The following is a 19,475-nucleotide window of genomic DNA, read 5'->3' as shown; positions in this document are numbered from 1 at the left end:
AAAGAATGGATTCCAACTTAAGCAACCATCAACATAACATGGACTGCCGTATGCAGAAGATGTTACATATAAACCAGTGGTAGCCACAAATCAAAAACCAGTAATAGATAAGCAAAGAATTACAAGAAAGAGATCCAAGTATTTCACTAAAGAAAGCCAGCAAACCATAAAAAGAGAGCAAGAGAAGAAAGGATAAGAGAAAAAACAATAAGAATAACCACAAAATAAGTAACAAAATGGCAATAAGTACACATCTATCAATAATTATTTTCAATATAAATGTACTAAATGCTCTAATGGATAAGACATACGGTGCAAAACTGCAATGTGATATCACCTCACACCTGTCACAATGGCTAAAATCAACAACACAAGAAACAACAGGTGTTGGCAAGGATGTAGGAAAAAAAGAACCTTCCTGCACTGTTGGCCAGAATGCAGACAGGTGCACTCATTGTGAAAAATAATATGTAACTTCCTCAAAAAATTAAAAATAGAACTACCCTATAATCTAATAATCACAGTACTGGGTATTTACCCAAAACATATAACAACACTAATTCAAAGAGGTATGTGCACCTCTATGTTGATTGCAGCATTATTTACAATAATCAAACTATGGAAGCAGCCCAAGTGTTCATCAACAGATTATTTGATAGAGAAGATGTGGTGTATATATGCAATGGAGTATTACTCAGCCATAAAAAGAATTAAATCTTGCCATATGCAAGAACATGGGTGGAGGTAGAGTGTATAATACTAAGCAAAATAAACCAGTCGAGAAAGACAACATATGATTTCATTCATATGTGTCATTTAAGAAACAAAACAAATTATTACAGGAAAAGAGACAGAGAGAGAAACCAAGGAACAGATTCTTAGCTATAGAGAACAAACTGATGCTTACCAGAGTGGGAATGAGGTGGTTCAGTAGGAGAAGCAGGGCAAAGGGATTAAAGAGTACTTATCACGGTGATATATAAAGAAGGGTTATTTTTCTCAAACTATTCCAAAAAAATAGATAAAGAAGGAAAGCTTCCAAATTCATTCATTCTATGACACCAGGATTAGCCTGATGAGAAAACCAGATGAAGACACCACAAAAAAACAAGCAAACAAAACTGTAGGCCTGTATTTCTGTTGAGCATAGATGCAGAGATTCTCAACAAAATACTAGCAAACCAAATCCAATAATACATTTAAAAAAATCATTCAACAAGATCAAGTGGGATTTATTCCCAGGATAGAAGAATGGTCCAATATTTGCAAATCAATCAGTGTGGTATATCAATTAGGGAAAAGATAAAATCCATATGATCATTTCAATAGATGCATAAAAAGCATTTGACAAAGTATAATATCCATTCATGATTCTAAAATAGGCCCTCAACAAGATGGATTTAGAGCATACCTCAACATATAAAGACCTTATATGAAAATCCCACATGATACTCAATGGGCAAAAGCTGAGAGCATTTCCCCTATGTGAGGAACAAGACAAAGGTGTCCACTCCCACCACTTTTATTCAACAAAAGGTGGAAGTCCTAGCCACAGCAGTCAGACAACAAAAAGAAATAAAAGACATCCAAAACATTAAGGAAGAAATAAAACTTTCAGTATTTGCAGATGACATAAGACTACATAGAAAATCCTAAAGACTCCACCCAGAAGCTACTAGAACTGATAGATAAATTCAGTAAAGGTTCAGGATACAAAATCAACGTACAGAAATCTGTTGCATTTTTTTACACTATTAATGAAGCAGCAGAAAGAAATTAAGAAAACAATCCCATTTACAATTGCACCAAAAATAATAAAATGCCTACGAATAAACCTAACAAAAGAGGTGAAAGAAATCAAACACCACACAAATAAATGGATTGGAAGAACAAATATTGTTAAAATGTCTTACACTACCCAAAGCAATCTACAGATTTAATGCAAATCCTTATCAAAATACCAACAGCGTTTTTTAACAGAACTGGATCAAACAATCCTAAAATTTGTATGGAACCACAAAAGACCCTGAATAGCCAGAGCAGTCTTAAAAAGAAAAGGTGGAAGCATCACAATTCCAGACTTCAAGTTATGTTACAGAACTCTAGTAATGAAAACAGTATGGTACTGGCACAAAAATAGACACTTAGATTAATGGAACAGAATAGAATGCACAGAAATAAATACACAACTACATGATCAATTAATATTTGAAAAAGGATAAAACAANGATATTTGAAAAAGGAGAAAACAATGTGCAATGGGAAAAAGTCTGTTCAACAAATGGTGTTGGGAAAACTGGACAGCAACATGCAAAAGAATGAAACTGGACCGTTTTTTTCACCATACACAAAAATAAAGCCAAAATGGCATAAAGGCCTAAATGTGAGACCTGAAACCATAAAAATCCTAGAAGAGAATACAGGCAGTAACTTCTTTGACATCAGCTGTGGCAACATTTTTCTAGATTTTTCTCCTAAGGCAAGGGAAATAAAAGCAAAAATGAACAATTAGGACTACATCAAAATTAAAAGTATCTGCACATCAAAGAAACTATCCACAAAACTGAAAGGCAGCCTATGGAATGGGAGAAGAAATTTGCAAATGACATATCTGATAAAGGGTTAGTATCCACAATATATAAAGAACTTATTCAACGCCCAAAAAACAACCCAATTAAAAAATGGGCAGAAGACATGAACAGACATTTCTCCCAAGAGGACGTCCAGATGGCTAATAGACACATGAAAAGATCCTCAACATAAGTCATTATCAGGGGAGTACAAATCAAAACCACCATGAGATATCACCTCACACCTGTCAGAATGGCTAAAGTCAAAAACTCAAGAAAGAACAAGTGTTGGCAAGTATGTGGAGAAAAAGGGACCCTCATGCACTGTTAGTGAGAAGGCAAACTGGTGCAGCCACTGTGGAAACAGTATGGAGGTTTCTTAAAACATTAAAAATAGAACTACCCTAAATACCTAGTAATCACACTACCAGGTATTTACCCAAAAAATACAAAAACACTAAGTCAGAGGCACACATCCATCCCCATGTTTATTGCAGCGTTATTTACAATTTCCAAATTATGGAAGCAGCCCAAGTGTTCTTCAGTAGATGAAGGGTTAAAGAAATGGGGTGTGTGTGTGTGTGTGTGTGTGTGTGTGTGTGTGTGTGTGTGTAGGAATATTACTCGGCCATTAAAAAAAAAAGAATGAAACCTTGGCATTTGCAAGAACATGGATGGATCAAAGAGTGTGATGCTAAGCAAAATAAGTCAGTCAGAAAGATAAATGCCATATGATTTCACTCATATGTGGAATTAACAAACAAACAAAGGGAAAAAGAGAGAAACCAAGAAACAGACTCTTAAATACAGAGAACTAACTGAAGGTTACCAGAGATGATTTGGGTGGGGTGATGGGTGAAATAGGTGATGAGGATTAAAGATGATGGAATAAAGCAAAAAAAAAAAAAANGAGAAATAAAAAAGAAAAAGGGTTCTCTAAATTGCTTTCCACCATTAGCTAGTGATTTGCCTTAACTTAGGTAAATTATCCATGTTTTTAAGTGAAGCATCTGAAGTATTAAAAAGTTGGTGGATTGGTCAGGAGTTACTCAGGAGTTGTGGGTGAGATGGTTTTAAGACAGGGCTAGAAACCAGCTGGTCTGTTTTCTAGTCCAGTGCCTTCAGCACACCATGCTGCCTTTGGTCCTGCTCTGCCATGACTCCTGCAGCCTGTGGTCACTTCTGTGTGCACCGCTCTCACATCAACCATATCAGAATTTGCCACCTATTGAACAATACAGTCAATATTTATGATATATATTTATATTATGTATATACTTATATATAAATGTATTTATAAAATATATATAAATAGTGATCTGTGGTTCTCTTTATAAAGGAGATTATGGTGTACTGTTGTTGATCATTTATTTTTGAGTACATACTTTTAAACCTTGCATAGTGAAAACAGATGGGATTTTTTTCTTTTTAATTTCCCCTGGAAACCTGCAGAGCGGATGTTTTGAGTCCTTTTTTGCCAGGAGGATGTATCCGTATGGTGTTGGCAGGGGCACCTGTGTTCTGTAGGTGGGTATTCCCACAGTTCCCAGCCCTGAGGATTCTTGACAGTCTTCAGTCAAAGGAGATTTAAAGGATTTGCTTAAGAATAATGTACTTCCTAATTTAATCAGGTATCCAAGTTAAGACAGCGTAAAGGCAGCCAAATAGTTGATAAAGGAATAAGAATAAGTGGTCCTCCCTACCTATTTGGATAGATATGTTTAGAAAAATGACATTCAGGTAATAACATTTTCCAGTTACATATTTTAATTAAGAATAAATAGTAAACTGGTTTTGCTAATCTGTGCTTTTGTTTGAGGACAGTCTGTAAAAGTGTACATAAGTCAGTAGAGAAATTGTACTTTTTACTCCAGGAAAATATAAACAAAAAGAATGTAAGGGACTTCTGAAAGGAAATTAATTTGGAGCGTTTTTATGAGGGTACCTAATGCCTGCCTTACACAGTGCCAGGTACTGTGAATTACAAAAAGAAAGGGTACCTGCTCTCAGGTCATTCATAATCTCCTGAAAGAGACACTTCAACAAAAATATTGTCACAGTGTGGCAAGATCTGCAACTGAGGTATCACAGGTTGCCATAGGAATAACTAAAGTTATAATCCAGTTGGTGGGTGTGTGGGGGAAGTGCCAAGAGGAGTTCTATATTCTGAGATTTTAATGATTTCTAGAAACTTTGACAGAGCTATAAATGATCTGGTACATGAGCCTTTTAAGCTTTCTCTTAGATGAATATGTACTTCCAGAATGCCTCTTTGCTTTCCCAGTCCTTAAGTCATGTCTGTAAAGCCACGCTGCCTGGGTTCAGACTCCTGCTTCTCTTCCTAGTTGTGTGACCATGAGCGGATTACTTTCTGTGCTTCACTTTTATAAAAAGACAAGAGTCATAGTATCTATCTCACAGGACTATTGTGAGGATCAAGTGAGACAGCACATGGTAGACATTTTTGGAATATTGCCTGTTTTTGTTACGTCTCAAGAAAATTTTAGTTCTCATTATTATTAATTTTGGAAGTTAATAAACCAGGAACATTGAAACATAATCACCATCTTGATTGTTTTGATTCTTTCTAAAATGCTCTTTTCTGTCAAATAAAATTTTCCGTTTTTTTCCCCTTTCTAGCTCCAAGAGGAAAGCGAGGATGGAAAACTTTTTATGCTGTACTAAAGGGAACAGTCCTTTACTTGCAAAAGGTAAACATAAATTAAAAAATGAAGCCCACAAAACTTTATGAAATGATTTGACAAGGTAGCCAGAAAATATTTACTTTGTACAAAAAGGCTATATCAAACACCCAAAAGATTATTTAATTGATGTCTAAATTCTTTTTTAGGTTTTTTTTTTGTTTCTGGTTAAAAAAATTATTTTAGAAATTATATATATGTAATTATATAAAATATTTTATGTATTTAACCTTTATGACATGTTATATGTATTTTATAATATCTATTAAATATAAATATTGTGTATGTGTGATCAGAGCTGTGCTCCATTTGTGTTCAGTTAGAAATTTTGAATATAGGTTGATAAGTCAGACCGCATACGGTCTTGTAGGTACGGAGCTGTGGCAGCACTTGTTTCAATGGTTATTTATACTGTAGATTAGTTAGATCCTTCGTTTACTCCTTCACTAATGCTATGTAACGGTATATCTTCATTTAATTATTTGCCTTCATTTAGCTCTACCTAAATCTAGAAACACATTTCATTCAGGTCCTGAAGCATTGGTACCCCTAATATAATCCAAATTATCTGGGTTTTTAACCAGAACATTTTCTACCCGGATCCTTTCTTCTAATCCCAGAATCTGGAAATCTATTTGGGATCATGTTTTGTATGTTCTGACCCTTGAAGTGTAACCCCTGGAGCTTCCACCTCCCTAGCTCTGTGTGTGTGGACATGGGAAATTTGTGTGTTGACTGGAATGAGGTCCATCGCTTCCCAGGGCCAAACAAGATTGCAGCTCCAACTGTGAAGGGCAGCTTGGAATTCGGGTGAATAGGTAGCAAGGCAGTAACAACACTGCCCTCAATGATGACTGATAGGAAAAGTCTTATTTTTTTAACTGTGGTCAAAAACACATAACCCTCAACTAATTTCTAAGTACACAGTAGATAGTATTAACTATCAGCACAGTGTTACACAGTAGATCTCTAGAAATTTTCCATTTTGCATGACAAACAATACCAAGTGAACACCAATTCTCCCACTCTTCCCTCTCCCCAGCCCCTGGCAACCACCAGTCTACCTTCTGTTTCTATGAGTTTAGCTATTTCATATAAGTGGAAACAAGTAGTATTTGTCCTTCAATGACTGGCTGATTTCATTTAACATAATGTGATGAAGGTTCATCCATGTTGTAGCCTATGACAGAACTTCCTTCTTTTTTATGGCTAAATAATATCCTATTTTTTACCTCATTTTCTTTATTCATTCATTCATCCATAGATATTTGTGCTGTTTCCACCTCTTGGTCATTGTAAATAATGCTGAAGTGAACATGGAGTGCAAATCTCTTTTTGATATCTTGATTCAATTCCCATAACACAGAAGTGGGATCACTGGATCATATGGTAGTTCTGTTTATTTTGGGAAGAACATCTATACTGTTTTCCATAGTGGCTGAATTAGTTTTAGTTCCCACCAACAGTGCACAGGAGTTCCAATTTCTCCACATGCATGTCAGCACTTCTTATTCTCTGTTTTTTGGTTTGGTTTGGTTTGGTTTGGTTTGGTTTGGTTTGGTTTGGTTTTTAATATTGGCCATCCTAACAGTTGTGAGGTGATATCTCATGGTAGTTTTGATATCAAGCATCTTTTCATATACCAGTTAGCCATGAGTGTTATCTTTGTAGAAATGTCTATTCAAGTCCTTTGCCCGTGATTTATTCAGATGATTTGTTGTTTTTCTTTTGTTTTGTTTTTTGCTACTGAGTTATAGGAATTTCTTATATATTTTGGATATTAATCCCTTATCATATATATGGTTTTCAGATATTTTCTCCCATTCTGTAGGTAGCCTTTTCATTCCCTTGTTTCCTTTGCTGTACAGCTTTTTACTTTCGTGTAGTCTCACTCGTCTATTTTTGCTTCTGTTGCCTGTGCTTTTGGTATCACATCCAAGAAATCATTGCCAGTGTCAGTGCCAACAAGCTTTTCCCCTATGTTTTCTTCTAGTTTTATAGTGTCAAGTCTTAACATTTGAGCCTTTAATCTATTTTGAGTTAACTTTTGTGTAGGTATAAGGATGAAATTTCATTCTTTTGCTTGTGGATACCCATTTTCCTAGTACTATTTGTTGAAGGAATTATCTTTTCCCCCTTGTGTACTGTTGGCATTCTGTGAAAATCAGTTTACTGTATATGCATAGGTATTTCTGTAAAAAATGCCATTGGAATTTTGATAGGTATTATATTGAATCTGTAAATGACTTTGGGGAGTATGAACGTTTTAACAGTATTGTCTTCAAATCCATGAACATGAGATGCCTTTCCATTTATTTGTGTCTTTAATTTCTTTTAGCAATGTTTTGTATTGTTCAGTGTATAAGTTTTTCCCCTCCTTCATTAAGTTTATTCTTAAGTATTTTATTGTTTTTGATGCTATTGTAAGTGGAAGGGTTTTCTTAATTTCCTTTCAGGATTGTTCATTATTAGTATATGAAATGCAACTGATTTTGCATATCGATTTTGTATCCTTCAATGTTGCTAAATAGGTTTCTCAGTTCTAACAGGGTTTTTTTTTTTGTGGAATCTTTAGAGTTTTCTATATATAAGGTCATGACATCTGTGAACAAATAGTGTTACTTTTTCCTTTCCAGTTTGGAAGCCTTTATTTCTTTTTCTCCCCCATTCTGGCTAGGACTTTGGTACTATATTGAATAGAAGAGGCTAGAATGAGCTTCCTTGTCTTATTTCTTTTCTTAGAAGAAAAACATTCAATTTTTCACCATTGAATATAGTGTAAGCTGTGAGCTTTTCAGATATGACTTTTATTATAGTAAGGTAATTTCCTTTTATTCTTTGTTGAATATTATCATAAAAAAGTCTTGAATGTTTATTAAATGCTTTTTCTGCATCTATTAAGATAATCATATGGCTTATAACCTTTGTTAATATGATTTATCACATTAATTTATTTTCATATATTAAATTATCTTTACATCCTAGGAATAGATATCACTTGGTCATAGTGTGTGCTCCTTTTGATGTAATGTTGGATTTGGTTTGCTGATATTTTGTTGAGGATTTTTGCATCTGTATTCTTCAGGGATATTGACCTGTAGTTTTCTTGTGTATCTTTTTCTGGTTTTGGTATCAGGATAATGCTGTCCTCATAAAATGAGTTAAAAATGTTCCCACCTCCTCAGTTTTGGGGAGGAATTTAAGAAGGATTGACACTAATTCTTCTTTAAAACTCTTCTTTAGGGTACCTGGGTGGCTCAGTCAGTTAAGCGTCTGCCTTCAGCTCAGGTCATGACCCCAGGGTCCTAGGATCGAGCCCTGCATTGGGCTCCCTGCTCAGTGGGAAGCCTGCTTCTCCCTCTCCCTCTCCCTCTGCCTCTCCACGCTGCTCGTGCTTGCTCTCTGGCTTGCACTCTCTCTTTCTCTCTCTCTCTCTCTCAAATAAATAAATAAAATCTGTAAAACAATAAATAAAACTCTTCTTTAAAAGAATTTATGGGCAAGCCATGTGGTCCTAGACTTTTCTTCATTAGGGGGGTTTTGATTACTGATTTAATATGCTTACTCTAGTTATAGATCTGTTCTGATTTTCTATTAATTACATGATTCAGTCTTGGCAGATTATATTTTATAGGAATTTATCCCTTTCTTCTGGGTTGTCCAATTTGTTCATAGTTGTTTCTTATAATCCTTTGAATTTTGTGGCATCAGTTGTAATGTCTCTGTTTTCATTTCTGATTTTTTTTATTCATAGTGTAGTTAAAGGATTATCAGTTTTATTAATCTTTTCAAAAACCAATTCTTGGGGTGCCTGGGTAGTTAAGCATTTGACTCTTGATCTCAGCTCAGGTCTTCTTCTCAGGGTCATGGGTTCAAGCCCCATGTTGGGCTCCATACTGAGCATGGAGCCTACTTTTAAAAAAAAACAATTCTTAGTTTCATTGATTTTTTTTTTCTGCTATTGTTTTTCTGGTTTCTATTTCATTTATTTCTGCTCTAAACAGAAATGCATCTTTAAATATAAAGTGAGCCTCTTATAGACAGAATATAGTTGGGTGTTGTTTTATTATCCATTGAGACACTCTCCATTTACATTTAATTATTAATAGTGAAGGACTTACTGTTAGCATTTTGTAAATTTTTGTCTCTTTTGTAGCCTTTTGACACTTTTTTCCTCTTTCGTTGTCTTCCTGTGCATTTTACTGATATTTTGTAGAAACATGTTTTTATTGCTTTCTCATTTTCTTTTGTATATCTTCTGTAGCTATTTTCTTTGTGGTTACCATGAGGCTTACATAAAATATTTCATAGTTCTAACAGTCTCTTTTAAGCTGACAACTTAACTTCAATCACATGCAAAAAAACATACACTTTCACCTCCTACCACAACAGGCACAATTTATGATATTGATATCTGAGTTCTTTTAACAAACTTTTATGTTTATAGTTATTCTTGATATATTTCTCTTAACTTCTGTGCTATAGTTATATGTGATTTGCACACTGCTGCTACAGTATTTCATTATTCTGTATTTGTCTATATATTTGCCTTTACCAGTGAGATTTTTACTTCCTATGCTTTCATGTTACAGTTTCACATCCTTTCATTTCAAATTCTTGTTCTGTTTTCATTACACTTCTAGTAAGGCAGGTCCAGCACTAACAAATTCCCTCAGTTTGTTTATGTGGGAAAATCTTTATCTCTCCTTCATTTTTTAAAGGATTAATTTGTTGGATATAGTACTCTTGTAGCAGATTGTTTGTTTCCCACCATTCTAGGTATATCATCCTATTTTCCCCTGACCTGCAAAGTTTTTGCTGAGAAGTCCTTTGAGAGTCTTAAGGGATTCCATGTATATTACAAGTTTCTCTTTTGCTACTCGCAAAATTCTCTTCATCTTTGACTTTTGAAAATTTGATTATAATGTGTTTTTGTGTAGGTGTCTGTGAATTTATCTAGACTTGAGACTTTTGGGCTTCTTGGATCTAGATATCCATTTCTTTCCTGATTTGGGAAGTTTTTGGCCATTATTTCTCTCTGTAAGCTTTCTGCTCCTTTCTTTCTTCTCCTTCTGAGATTCTGATAATGTGTATTTTGGTCCAGTTGATGGTGTCCAATAAGTCCCTTAGGCTTTCTTCACTCTTTTTCATTCTTTTATTTTTTCCTTTATATTTCTTTGACGGAATAATTTCAAGTTGCCTGTCTTCCAGTTCACTTATCCTTTCTTCTTGCTCAGGTATGCTGTTGAATCCATCTAGTAATTTTTTTTAGTTCGGTTATTCTATTATTTAGCTCCAGAATTTCTGTTTAGTTCCTTTTTATATTTTTTATCTCTTTGTTAATATTCTCATTTTGTGCATACATCATTTTCTTGAGCACATTGAACATCTTTATGATGGTTAATTTGGATTTTTTATCAGATAATTTATATACCTCTCCTTATTTAGGGTTGGTTTCTGGAGGTTTATTTTGATTTTCTGATCAAGCCATGTCTACTTGTTTCTTCATTTTTCTGATAACCTTATATTGGGATTTGCACATCTAAAGTTACCTCTCTCAGTCTTTACAGACCATTTTTGTATAGGAAAAACCCTTATCAATCTGCTTGGCTAATTTTCTGGGGACCTTTGAAACTTTTTGGGGGGTTGCAACTTCTCTGTGCCTCTGCATGCAGTTTCTCAGGTAGACAGTCTTGCACTCTTCTTTTCAAGAGCTTGTAATTTTTGCTCTCTCATATTTATTTGTAGCAGTGCAGCTGCTCTGGTTTTGCAGCAGCTAGCCACTCAGCTCTCTTCTTCTGAGTGACAAGCATCCAGAGTATGCCAGTTCCCATCAATGACCCAAGTCAGACAAGACAGAAACCATCTCCTTTGGTCAGCCCTCTGATAAGAATGCCAGATATACACTCCACCCTGTATCTCCCTCTTGAGAGAGAAGCCTTAGGTTGTGCACATTTCTCCCAATCTTACCAAGCCATGCTGGCTGCAGCAAGCCACCCACCACATGCCTTTAATTTCAGCAACCTCCATGTGTCCAATCTATGCTAATTCACTCAGAATTCTGAGTGAGGCAAGACAAACCATTCCTTCATCAACCTTCCAAAAAGCCAGAACATTGGAGGTATTCTCCACTCTTCACTTTACCCTGAGGGACTCGTGAAGGGCCAGGGTATTTTCTTGCAGTGTTGACCTGTGGCAATTTCAGGGAGGGGCTGACACAGGTAAAGTGAAATTGTTCTTATTATCCTTTTCATTATGGCTCTTTGGCTTTTTGCTCTCCTGTAGTATGCAACCTCTTAACTGCATTCTAACACTTTCATAAAGCCATTGTGATGCACATATCATGGCTAAATTGTGTTTCTGTGGGGGAACAAGAACTGAGACTTTTTATTTTGCCATCTTGCTGACATCACTCCTAGGAAAATATTTTTAAATCTACTTGGACTATGATAAATAGTTTTGGCATCTTTTTCTTTTTACTTTACTTAGTATCATAAGCATTCTTAAATAAAAATTTTTTCAGAAGCATATTTTTTGGTCAATCTGGTATCTGGTGACTGTGATATGATAAGTCATATGGTTTTATTTTTTTCCTCTCTCCTTAATAAAGTTTATAAAAGCATTCATTTTTAATTGCTTACAGTATATTTTCCATTAAATAGGTTTACCATAACTTCATCTTTTTCCCATTTTCAGGCACACCCTCATTTCACTTGATTTTCAGTTATAAATAGTGGTGTGTGTATTTGTGCACATATCTATTTATATCCTGAAGATAGATTCCTAGTACTGTCATGGGTCACAGGGACAGGATAGGAACTGCTTAAAATTATTCAGGCATAATTCTAAATGCCTTCTGAAGAGGCCAAACCAACATTCATTCCCAGCAGTTATTTATGACAGTATCTGTCTCATCACAGCCTCTTCTCACCACATTAATTATTGGTATTTGGATATATGAAGAGAAAGTTCCCATTCATTTTGAACTTTTTGTTTTTAGTGTACAAACATATGCCCTTACACATTTTATACTTTTCTATAGCTGTGTTTTCACAAGTGTGTTTCTCTGGGGCAGAGTCCTTCCTTTGATATAACATCTACAGTACTGAATCAGATAGCCTCCCCTATGTGATGGCACCCACATTTGCACCACTGATATAATAAATACTTTGAAATGGAGATATCACTAATGGGAAATGTATTTGATTTATTTTTATTTTAAACATTTCAAATGTTATAATAATACTCTATAACAAAATGGAAAGAACGATTTGCTTTAAAAACCACCCTTCTTAAGAGTCCACCCAGTCGGAAGAAGGACTTTGAGTGCATTTTATTATATCCTATATCAACATTTTACATATTACCAGAGCAGCTTTGTAAGGAACACTTTTATAATTCTCTTTTGTTCTATTCTTTATTGGAGCTTTTTTTCAGATGTCTGCATTGGGAAGGACCATATCTTGCACAAACCCTTTTATTTTCTTCCTTTTGTAATAGATTAGGTAAGGAATAATACAGCATGGGATGCTTCACCTTGGACCAGAGTTTTCTTTGTTGATAACTCACCTTTGCAGAAAAAGGTGTGGAGTTAGCTGAAATCCAAAGATTACAAAGAATTTGTGGCATCCTCCTGAAATTTACACATTACTTTGAGTGAGAAAACAACAGGAGAAATGGAGACTGTCATTGATATTAGATTATCCATGCTCTTACATGGTCAGATATCTTGTATTGACTTTATTTCCCTATGGAGCCAGCACAGCTTCTAATTTATAAGTCAACCACTTTGGCCTCTGCCAAAGCAGCATGTGTGTATATGCTGGGCCCACATTGGTCCTTTCAGCTAGCTTTGTCTCTGCAGGAAACAACCCTTTGAAATTAAATTTCTCATAGCACAGCTGTTTCCCCAGCAGAAATCCTATTCTCTTGGCTTACTTTTTCATTTTCTCTAAAATCTCTGTAAAGGGCATGGCTGTCTTTGGCAAAACCATTTCATTGAATACCGAGCCACAGGATTTCCACCCACACCATCTCAGAGTGAGCCTGGGAAGAGAGAAAAACGCTCTTGCATTCAACATTTGATAGAGGCAATGCAAAGAGAGATGCTGTTTCCAAGTTACCAGCTTTTCCTATCTTGTTGCCCTCCCCTTCAGTTAAGTGAATTGGATTGAGTTTGACTCATCCAGATACTGAAGAAAAAGGACTAAATATTGACAAGGGAATAACTTTGTGAACTTTGAATCTTTAGCATCAGTTTGAATTAGAGCTCCAAAATTAGATTGTCCATCATTCTTTTTTTCATGCCTTTTCACCCCATATAAGTTTCTCAGCATTAAAGATTCATGTCCAAAGACTTCCAGTAATTGTTCGGTACTGGGTCCCTTCCCTTCTTCTCAGGTGGGCAGATGCTCTATCACTGCTCCCTCCCACATCATGACTTCTAGTGTCTTGGCTCCTAAAGGGGCAGCTGGGGGTAGGATGGGTGGGGAGATAATATTGCCTAAGACAGGACACAGGGCCTCTACTCCCTCGATAAATTAATCAAGTAAATCTTCTAAAGAGATCATAATGACTGGCAACTCACTCCTTTAAAGTCCACCTTCCTTTTTTTATAAACACATACACACCATACACACACACAAAACCCCTCTCCCATTTAAATAACAATATATTGAGGTGCTTATTCCATTTCAGATGCTTTTCATTTATGTTTAAGCCTTTCATCAAGACTTCCCAACTATGAAATAGCCTAATGATTTTTACCCATATGAAACAATTCAGTTAGTATTTCCTCATTAAGAGTGAACAATAATAAGAAAAGCCACCTCCCCCTTCAAAAAAAGTCATTAGAGGCATAGCTTAAATTATACTGAGAAAGAGCTCAGTCTCCATTCATTCAGCCTCCTTCCCTACTTCTGTCCCAACCAGAGGCTTATCCCAAAGGTTTTCAGTGACTACTGTAAGAAATTGAAGAGTTAATAAATATCTCATGCCTCTAAAGTTTATAATCCTGCTTGTGTGTTTATAACCTTCTCTGTTGCATGACTATTCCTGTATTAAAAAAAATACATTCTTACAGAGCACTGTTTTTTTTATCTAATATCTAAGAAAATAATAATTTCTCGATCCAAAGCATCACACATCAAAGATGTAAGAAATGGATTAGCAAACATACTAAGCCAGCTTACTTGAGTGGTCATGCAGCCAGAAATGACCAGTTAACTTTACATCCTTGATGAGATTCAACTTACTTTTGGCTAATACATAGCAAGTATTCAATAGCTTATTTTCTTTCCCTTTAACCTCCTGCTTTGGTAAGAACGAATGGTTACCGTCTCTCTCTTACTGTACTCCCCTGGCTCCAGTTACTATTTTGCTGAAATATGAGACTATCTCTAATCATCTTCTGTAGTTAGAGTATCTAACTTTTTGAGATTTTCTAACATGGACCCATTTTCAATTATTCTTCCTTATTGTTCCCATAAACCATGAAAAACCATGAAAATGTCAACATTCCAACCATTTCATGATTTCTAGATGGGCATTCAAAAGAAACCCAAGTATCCTTTACCAGCTGAACTTTGGCAAAGAGACTACCATTCCGATACAGAGGACCATACTAGGAAGAAAATCCTTAGGGAATACATCTATTAGATTAGGACTATGCCAGTTTTTCAAAGTGCTGTACACTGGTGACATGATTGTGAGCAAGATGCAGTCCCTAAAGAAGCTTATACTCTGTCTGAAGAGATTTAAAAAAAAAAAAAACTATCTGAATGCAATATAATATATGCTACAAAAACTATGGTATGGAAACACTTAACTGAGCCTTAGGAAGAGAAAGGAAGATTGTGGAAGAATTCATGAAGTAAGTGATATTATAGCCTTCAAAGACAAATAGAAGTTAGTCATACAGAGGATTGAGACAGGGAGAAAGCTGTGTGGGTGCCCAGCTGTGAGAGACCACAACACATTTGTGAGGCTGCAGGTTAAGTGGAGCATAAAGGGTATCCTAGGCAAATGGGAGAGCCTAGAAAATTATGTTTAAGAGTTGAGGTTTTATCTTAGAGCAATGTGGAGCTATCAGAAGGTATAAATGGGATGTAACATGATCAGATATATATTTTAGAAAGATCAGTCTGACTGTAGGATAGAGAGGACTGGAGTCAGATTCAATCAGAGACAGAGCCAGATTCGCTTGAACTATAGCGAGGATGACAGAAAGGGAGAAACATAGTCTAACAAGAGAGTTCAGCCTGTAGTGTTGATTTCAAGCTGTCTTTGGAATAATAAATGGATATGTACAACAAACAGTTATGGATATTCAGATCTGGAGCTGGGGAGGGAACTTAGAAATACAAACCTGGAGAGCCATCAAAAAAATAGTTAATGATTTCAGCCATTAGAATAAGTGATGTCAGTCAGAGTAGAGTGAGAAGATGGTGGATAGAACCAGTGGAACACAGACACTTCATATGTTTTCTAAGAGTAGTAGACAGTGAAGGAACCTGAGGAGCTTAAACAGTGTAACCAGAGAGAGCCAAGAACAAAACAGAGAGACAGAGAGATGAGATACTACAGATGTCTAGAGACATTAACAGCATTCCATGTTGTAAGAAGATTAAGTAAGATAGGAATTGGAAAGTGTCATTTGAATTTCCCAACAAGGAAATTATTGATATAAAGCAGTTTCAGCAGAGTGGCAGGTATGGAAGCTGAAATGCACTGAGAGTTAAAGACATACGGGCAGATGGGGCGTCTGGGTGGCACAGTCTGTTGAGCATCCAGCTCTTGGTTTCTGCTCAGGTTGTGATCTCAGGGTCATGAGATCAAGCCCCTTATCAGGTCATGCTGAGCTGGGAGTCTGCTTGAGATTCTCTTTCTCCCTCTCCCTGTACCCCTGCACCTCCTCAAATAAATAAATAAATCTTAAAAAAAAAAAAAGACATACAAGCAGAAGGATATAGACACCTACTTTGAAGGGGCTTGATTTATAGCCTCCACTTTGATCTTCGCTCCACTACCCCTTTTCTTATACTCCCTTTCTGTGACTTTTACCAGTAACATCCCCAATTTCTAACTCATTTCTATTGAATCACTTTTCTTTACTGTTACTGATTTCTCTCTAAAGTAGAATAAGTTCTTTTCTTTCTTCTTTTCCCCTAGACAATTTCTGACATTATCCAGAGCTCTCGTTTTGCTTTTCTGGGTTACACACAGTCTTCTTCATGACCACCTCATTTCCCTTTCTGGTCTCCTTGCTTAATATCACTTAGTCACGATTGCGTCTAACTTTCAAGCAAAAAGTAAACCCACAGAGTATCGCAATAGTAATGTCAGAACCATTTATAAAATGTCATATTGGGAGATATGTAAGAAACAAACATGGTATCTACCCCCTAGAAAAGCTTAGGGTTACAATGTAGATGGGAAGTCCAGTCTCATGCAAAGAATGGTTAATGATATGATAAGTGGAAAAAACATAGGGTAAATGGAATAAAGTTGGATGAATAATAACTGATTCCAGTTTCTAGAACTTCCTTAGGTACACCAAAATAGGACATTTATGATACAGTGGTTTTTTCTGGTCTTTTAGCTAAGTAAGAATATACTCCTTTCATTGTTTGGTTCTCATACTTGCAGTATCCCTGAACCCAGGCCAGCCCATGCCTAAGAAATGCATACACTATTAATGATTATTATTATTATTGGAATATAAAGTATTCATTACAGAGGATTCTAATATTATCACTTTAATGTAACACAGTTTATGCTTTAAATTTTGAAATTGCTATGAATTGATGATAAAATGAGTAAATTCTTATTGGTCTTGATGATCCATCATTGTTGATATTCAACTATTAACTTCATATCCATTTGTTAACTGAGAATGAGTCATCTGCTAGCTAAAGGCTTAGACGAGCCTTTGCTGTCACGGAGCTTCAGAAGTTCTCTGTTGGTTTCTATCACGGGCTTTGTGCCTGACCTTGCTAGTCTGTGCCTTTTTCTTGAAAGTATTTTTTTGTGAGCTTTATGACAGTATTTCTATTACAGGTCTGGTGGTGACAAAACTGAACTATGTTGCTCTTAAAATAAATTGTCAGGTGATTGATGAAATGGTTATGAGAAATAGGTGTAGGCTGCTGGTTAATATATGGCACTAAATTACTTGATTATTGCATTCTCCAGACCAAGCTCTTGAGAATCTTCTAATATGTTTTACCTCACGGGTCTAGAAAACAACTATTCAAACCTGAATATATTTATCTTCACCAGGTCTTTCAAAGGTAAAAAATCAGTTCATTACCTAAAAATTTAGTTTGCTGTCACAATATCCTAGGAACTCTCTGTGCTTGTCGCAAGATGTTCTCTTCTTTCCTTGGATTACTTGGAAGAGAGATGTGTTCCAACTACTTACATGGTTTTTTAAATCTGATTGGGAAGAGAGTTGTTTTTTCTTTTTGTTTTTGCAGTGTTTGAAGTATAGGTGACATCAGGAGTGAGCCTGGACCAGGCAGAAGAAAGACACTGATGATTTAAGTCTTCTTACTGTGATGATGGTGGCCAGTCTGAGGCTGATATGACAAATACCATAGTGCCAGGATCTGGTTTGTCCCTGAGAGCAAAAAGCTTTCCTGTATGCTCAGGGCATTTTTATTTCTTTTCATGAAATTGCTGGCTCTGTGTCCTTTCACACTTTGAAAAGGCTCTCTGGACTTCTCTCATTCTCTAAAACAATGGTAAATGCATGAAAGAAAAAGTTAACTAGGCTTTGAAGCCTCGTGTTTCCTTGGGAGAATGATGATAATATCCAAGTTTTCGCTAGTCATAATTTAGATGAATGACGTAGTCCAGCAGAGAAATGTGACCATTATATAAGAGATAGTCCAGAAATAATCACAACTCTAAAAGACTGTAAGTTTATAAAAAAGACACTATAGCTAGAAACACACCTGGTCTCTGGGGCTTAAGACATACAGGCTGTGCTCTGAAGATTTCTGTTTAAAAACACAGTTCTCATTCAGATGCCCAATAAACAGAAACTGGTTTATTCCTGAAGAATTTTTTTGTCCCCACATGAAGAGATGATGCAGTGCTTTGTGGTTTCTTCCAAGTTTGGGTTAGGTCCAGAACTCAAACTTCATTCCCCATTTGCTACTCAGGTCCCTAGGCGTGCTTCTCTCTCCCTCTCTGTCTTCCTCCCTCTCACTTTACCTCTCTTCCTTTCAATTAATACTGTAACCCCAGAAATCATGTGAAAGTTGTAAAGGGAAACATGAATTAGACACTAACTTGATCTCACAGGACTCTGAACTGAGTGATGGTACGGTGGGTGGTGGACAGACACATCAATGTGGTCACATCATAACAAGCGCATGTTAGTAATGCCTAGAACTGAGAGGAAAGCAGGAAACAGCCTCCTACCAATAAAAATAGAAATATGGAAGAAATATAGGAGGGTGCTCGAGATTTTTTTTTTTCTGCTTATAAACTTAAAGACTTCTTAAGTCTTTTGGTATGTTAAGTCAAGGAATCCTGTTAGCTTTTTCAAAGGCTGTTGATGGTTATTACCTCTGTCTAACTCTTCCAGTTTATTGTGTAATCATGAAAAATATAGATCCTAAATTCCTCGTTCAGTCACCAGACTGATCCTAGAAAATTTCCTGGGCTCCAAAGAAGTCCGAGGCCTTATTGAGAAAGCATTTCAAGTCCTTCATGTTCTCCTGTGTCTGTAAGTGCTCCCTGTCTACATAGACTAAGGAGGGTTACAGTGCAAAGTGTTTCAGTGCATAACGAAGTTCTCCTACTACAAGCTGTTACCTCCACATTATTATAACATATAATAGAAACATCTTGAATCCTTTGACTTTACCTTGTTTATTCTCTCCTAATTCTCTTTAGTATTGTAATATAGGTAATATTTTTCTGACACTAAAATTGCTTACCTAACATGAGAAAGTTAGATGAAAAGATCCCTCAGGCTCCTTTCAATTTTTAAAATTCTGCAAATAACTGATTGTCAAATGTGTAATTAGTTGAGTGATGGGCTAAAACATGCCTTCATTTGATATGCTGTTGCTCCTTACTTCCCTCATTTGTGGAAACATAGCACTTTATTTGCTCCCTGGGAGAAGAAAAAGAAACTGAATGATTTTTAGAAAGACATCTAACCAAAGATATTTAGAATTTAAAAAAAAAA

General features: G+C 35.9%; 1 protein-coding gene across 10 annotated transcripts in view; it reads left to right on the top strand.

The window, feature by feature from the left end:
• The window catches only part of PSD3 (pleckstrin and Sec7 domain containing 3), a 744,476-nt gene that overhangs the window by 631,531 nt on the left and 93,470 nt on the right, over window positions 1-19,475 (top strand). For all 10 annotated transcript variants that reach the window (XM_034647652.1, XM_034647649.1, XM_034647651.1 and 7 more), the window contains one exon: window positions 5,211-5,281. In XM_034647652.1, coding sequence (XP_034503543.1) covers window positions 5,211-5,281 — 71 coding nt within the window. The remainder of the gene's footprint in view (window positions 1-5,210; window positions 5,282-19,475) is intronic.

The sequence above is a fragment of the Ailuropoda melanoleuca genome, chromosome 18 (assembly GCF_002007445.2).
Source record: "Ailuropoda melanoleuca isolate Jingjing chromosome 18, ASM200744v2, whole genome shotgun sequence".
NCBI lineage: Eukaryota > Metazoa > Chordata > Mammalia > Carnivora > Ursidae > Ailuropoda > Ailuropoda melanoleuca.
This window is presented reverse-complemented; position numbering and strand designations above follow the sequence as displayed.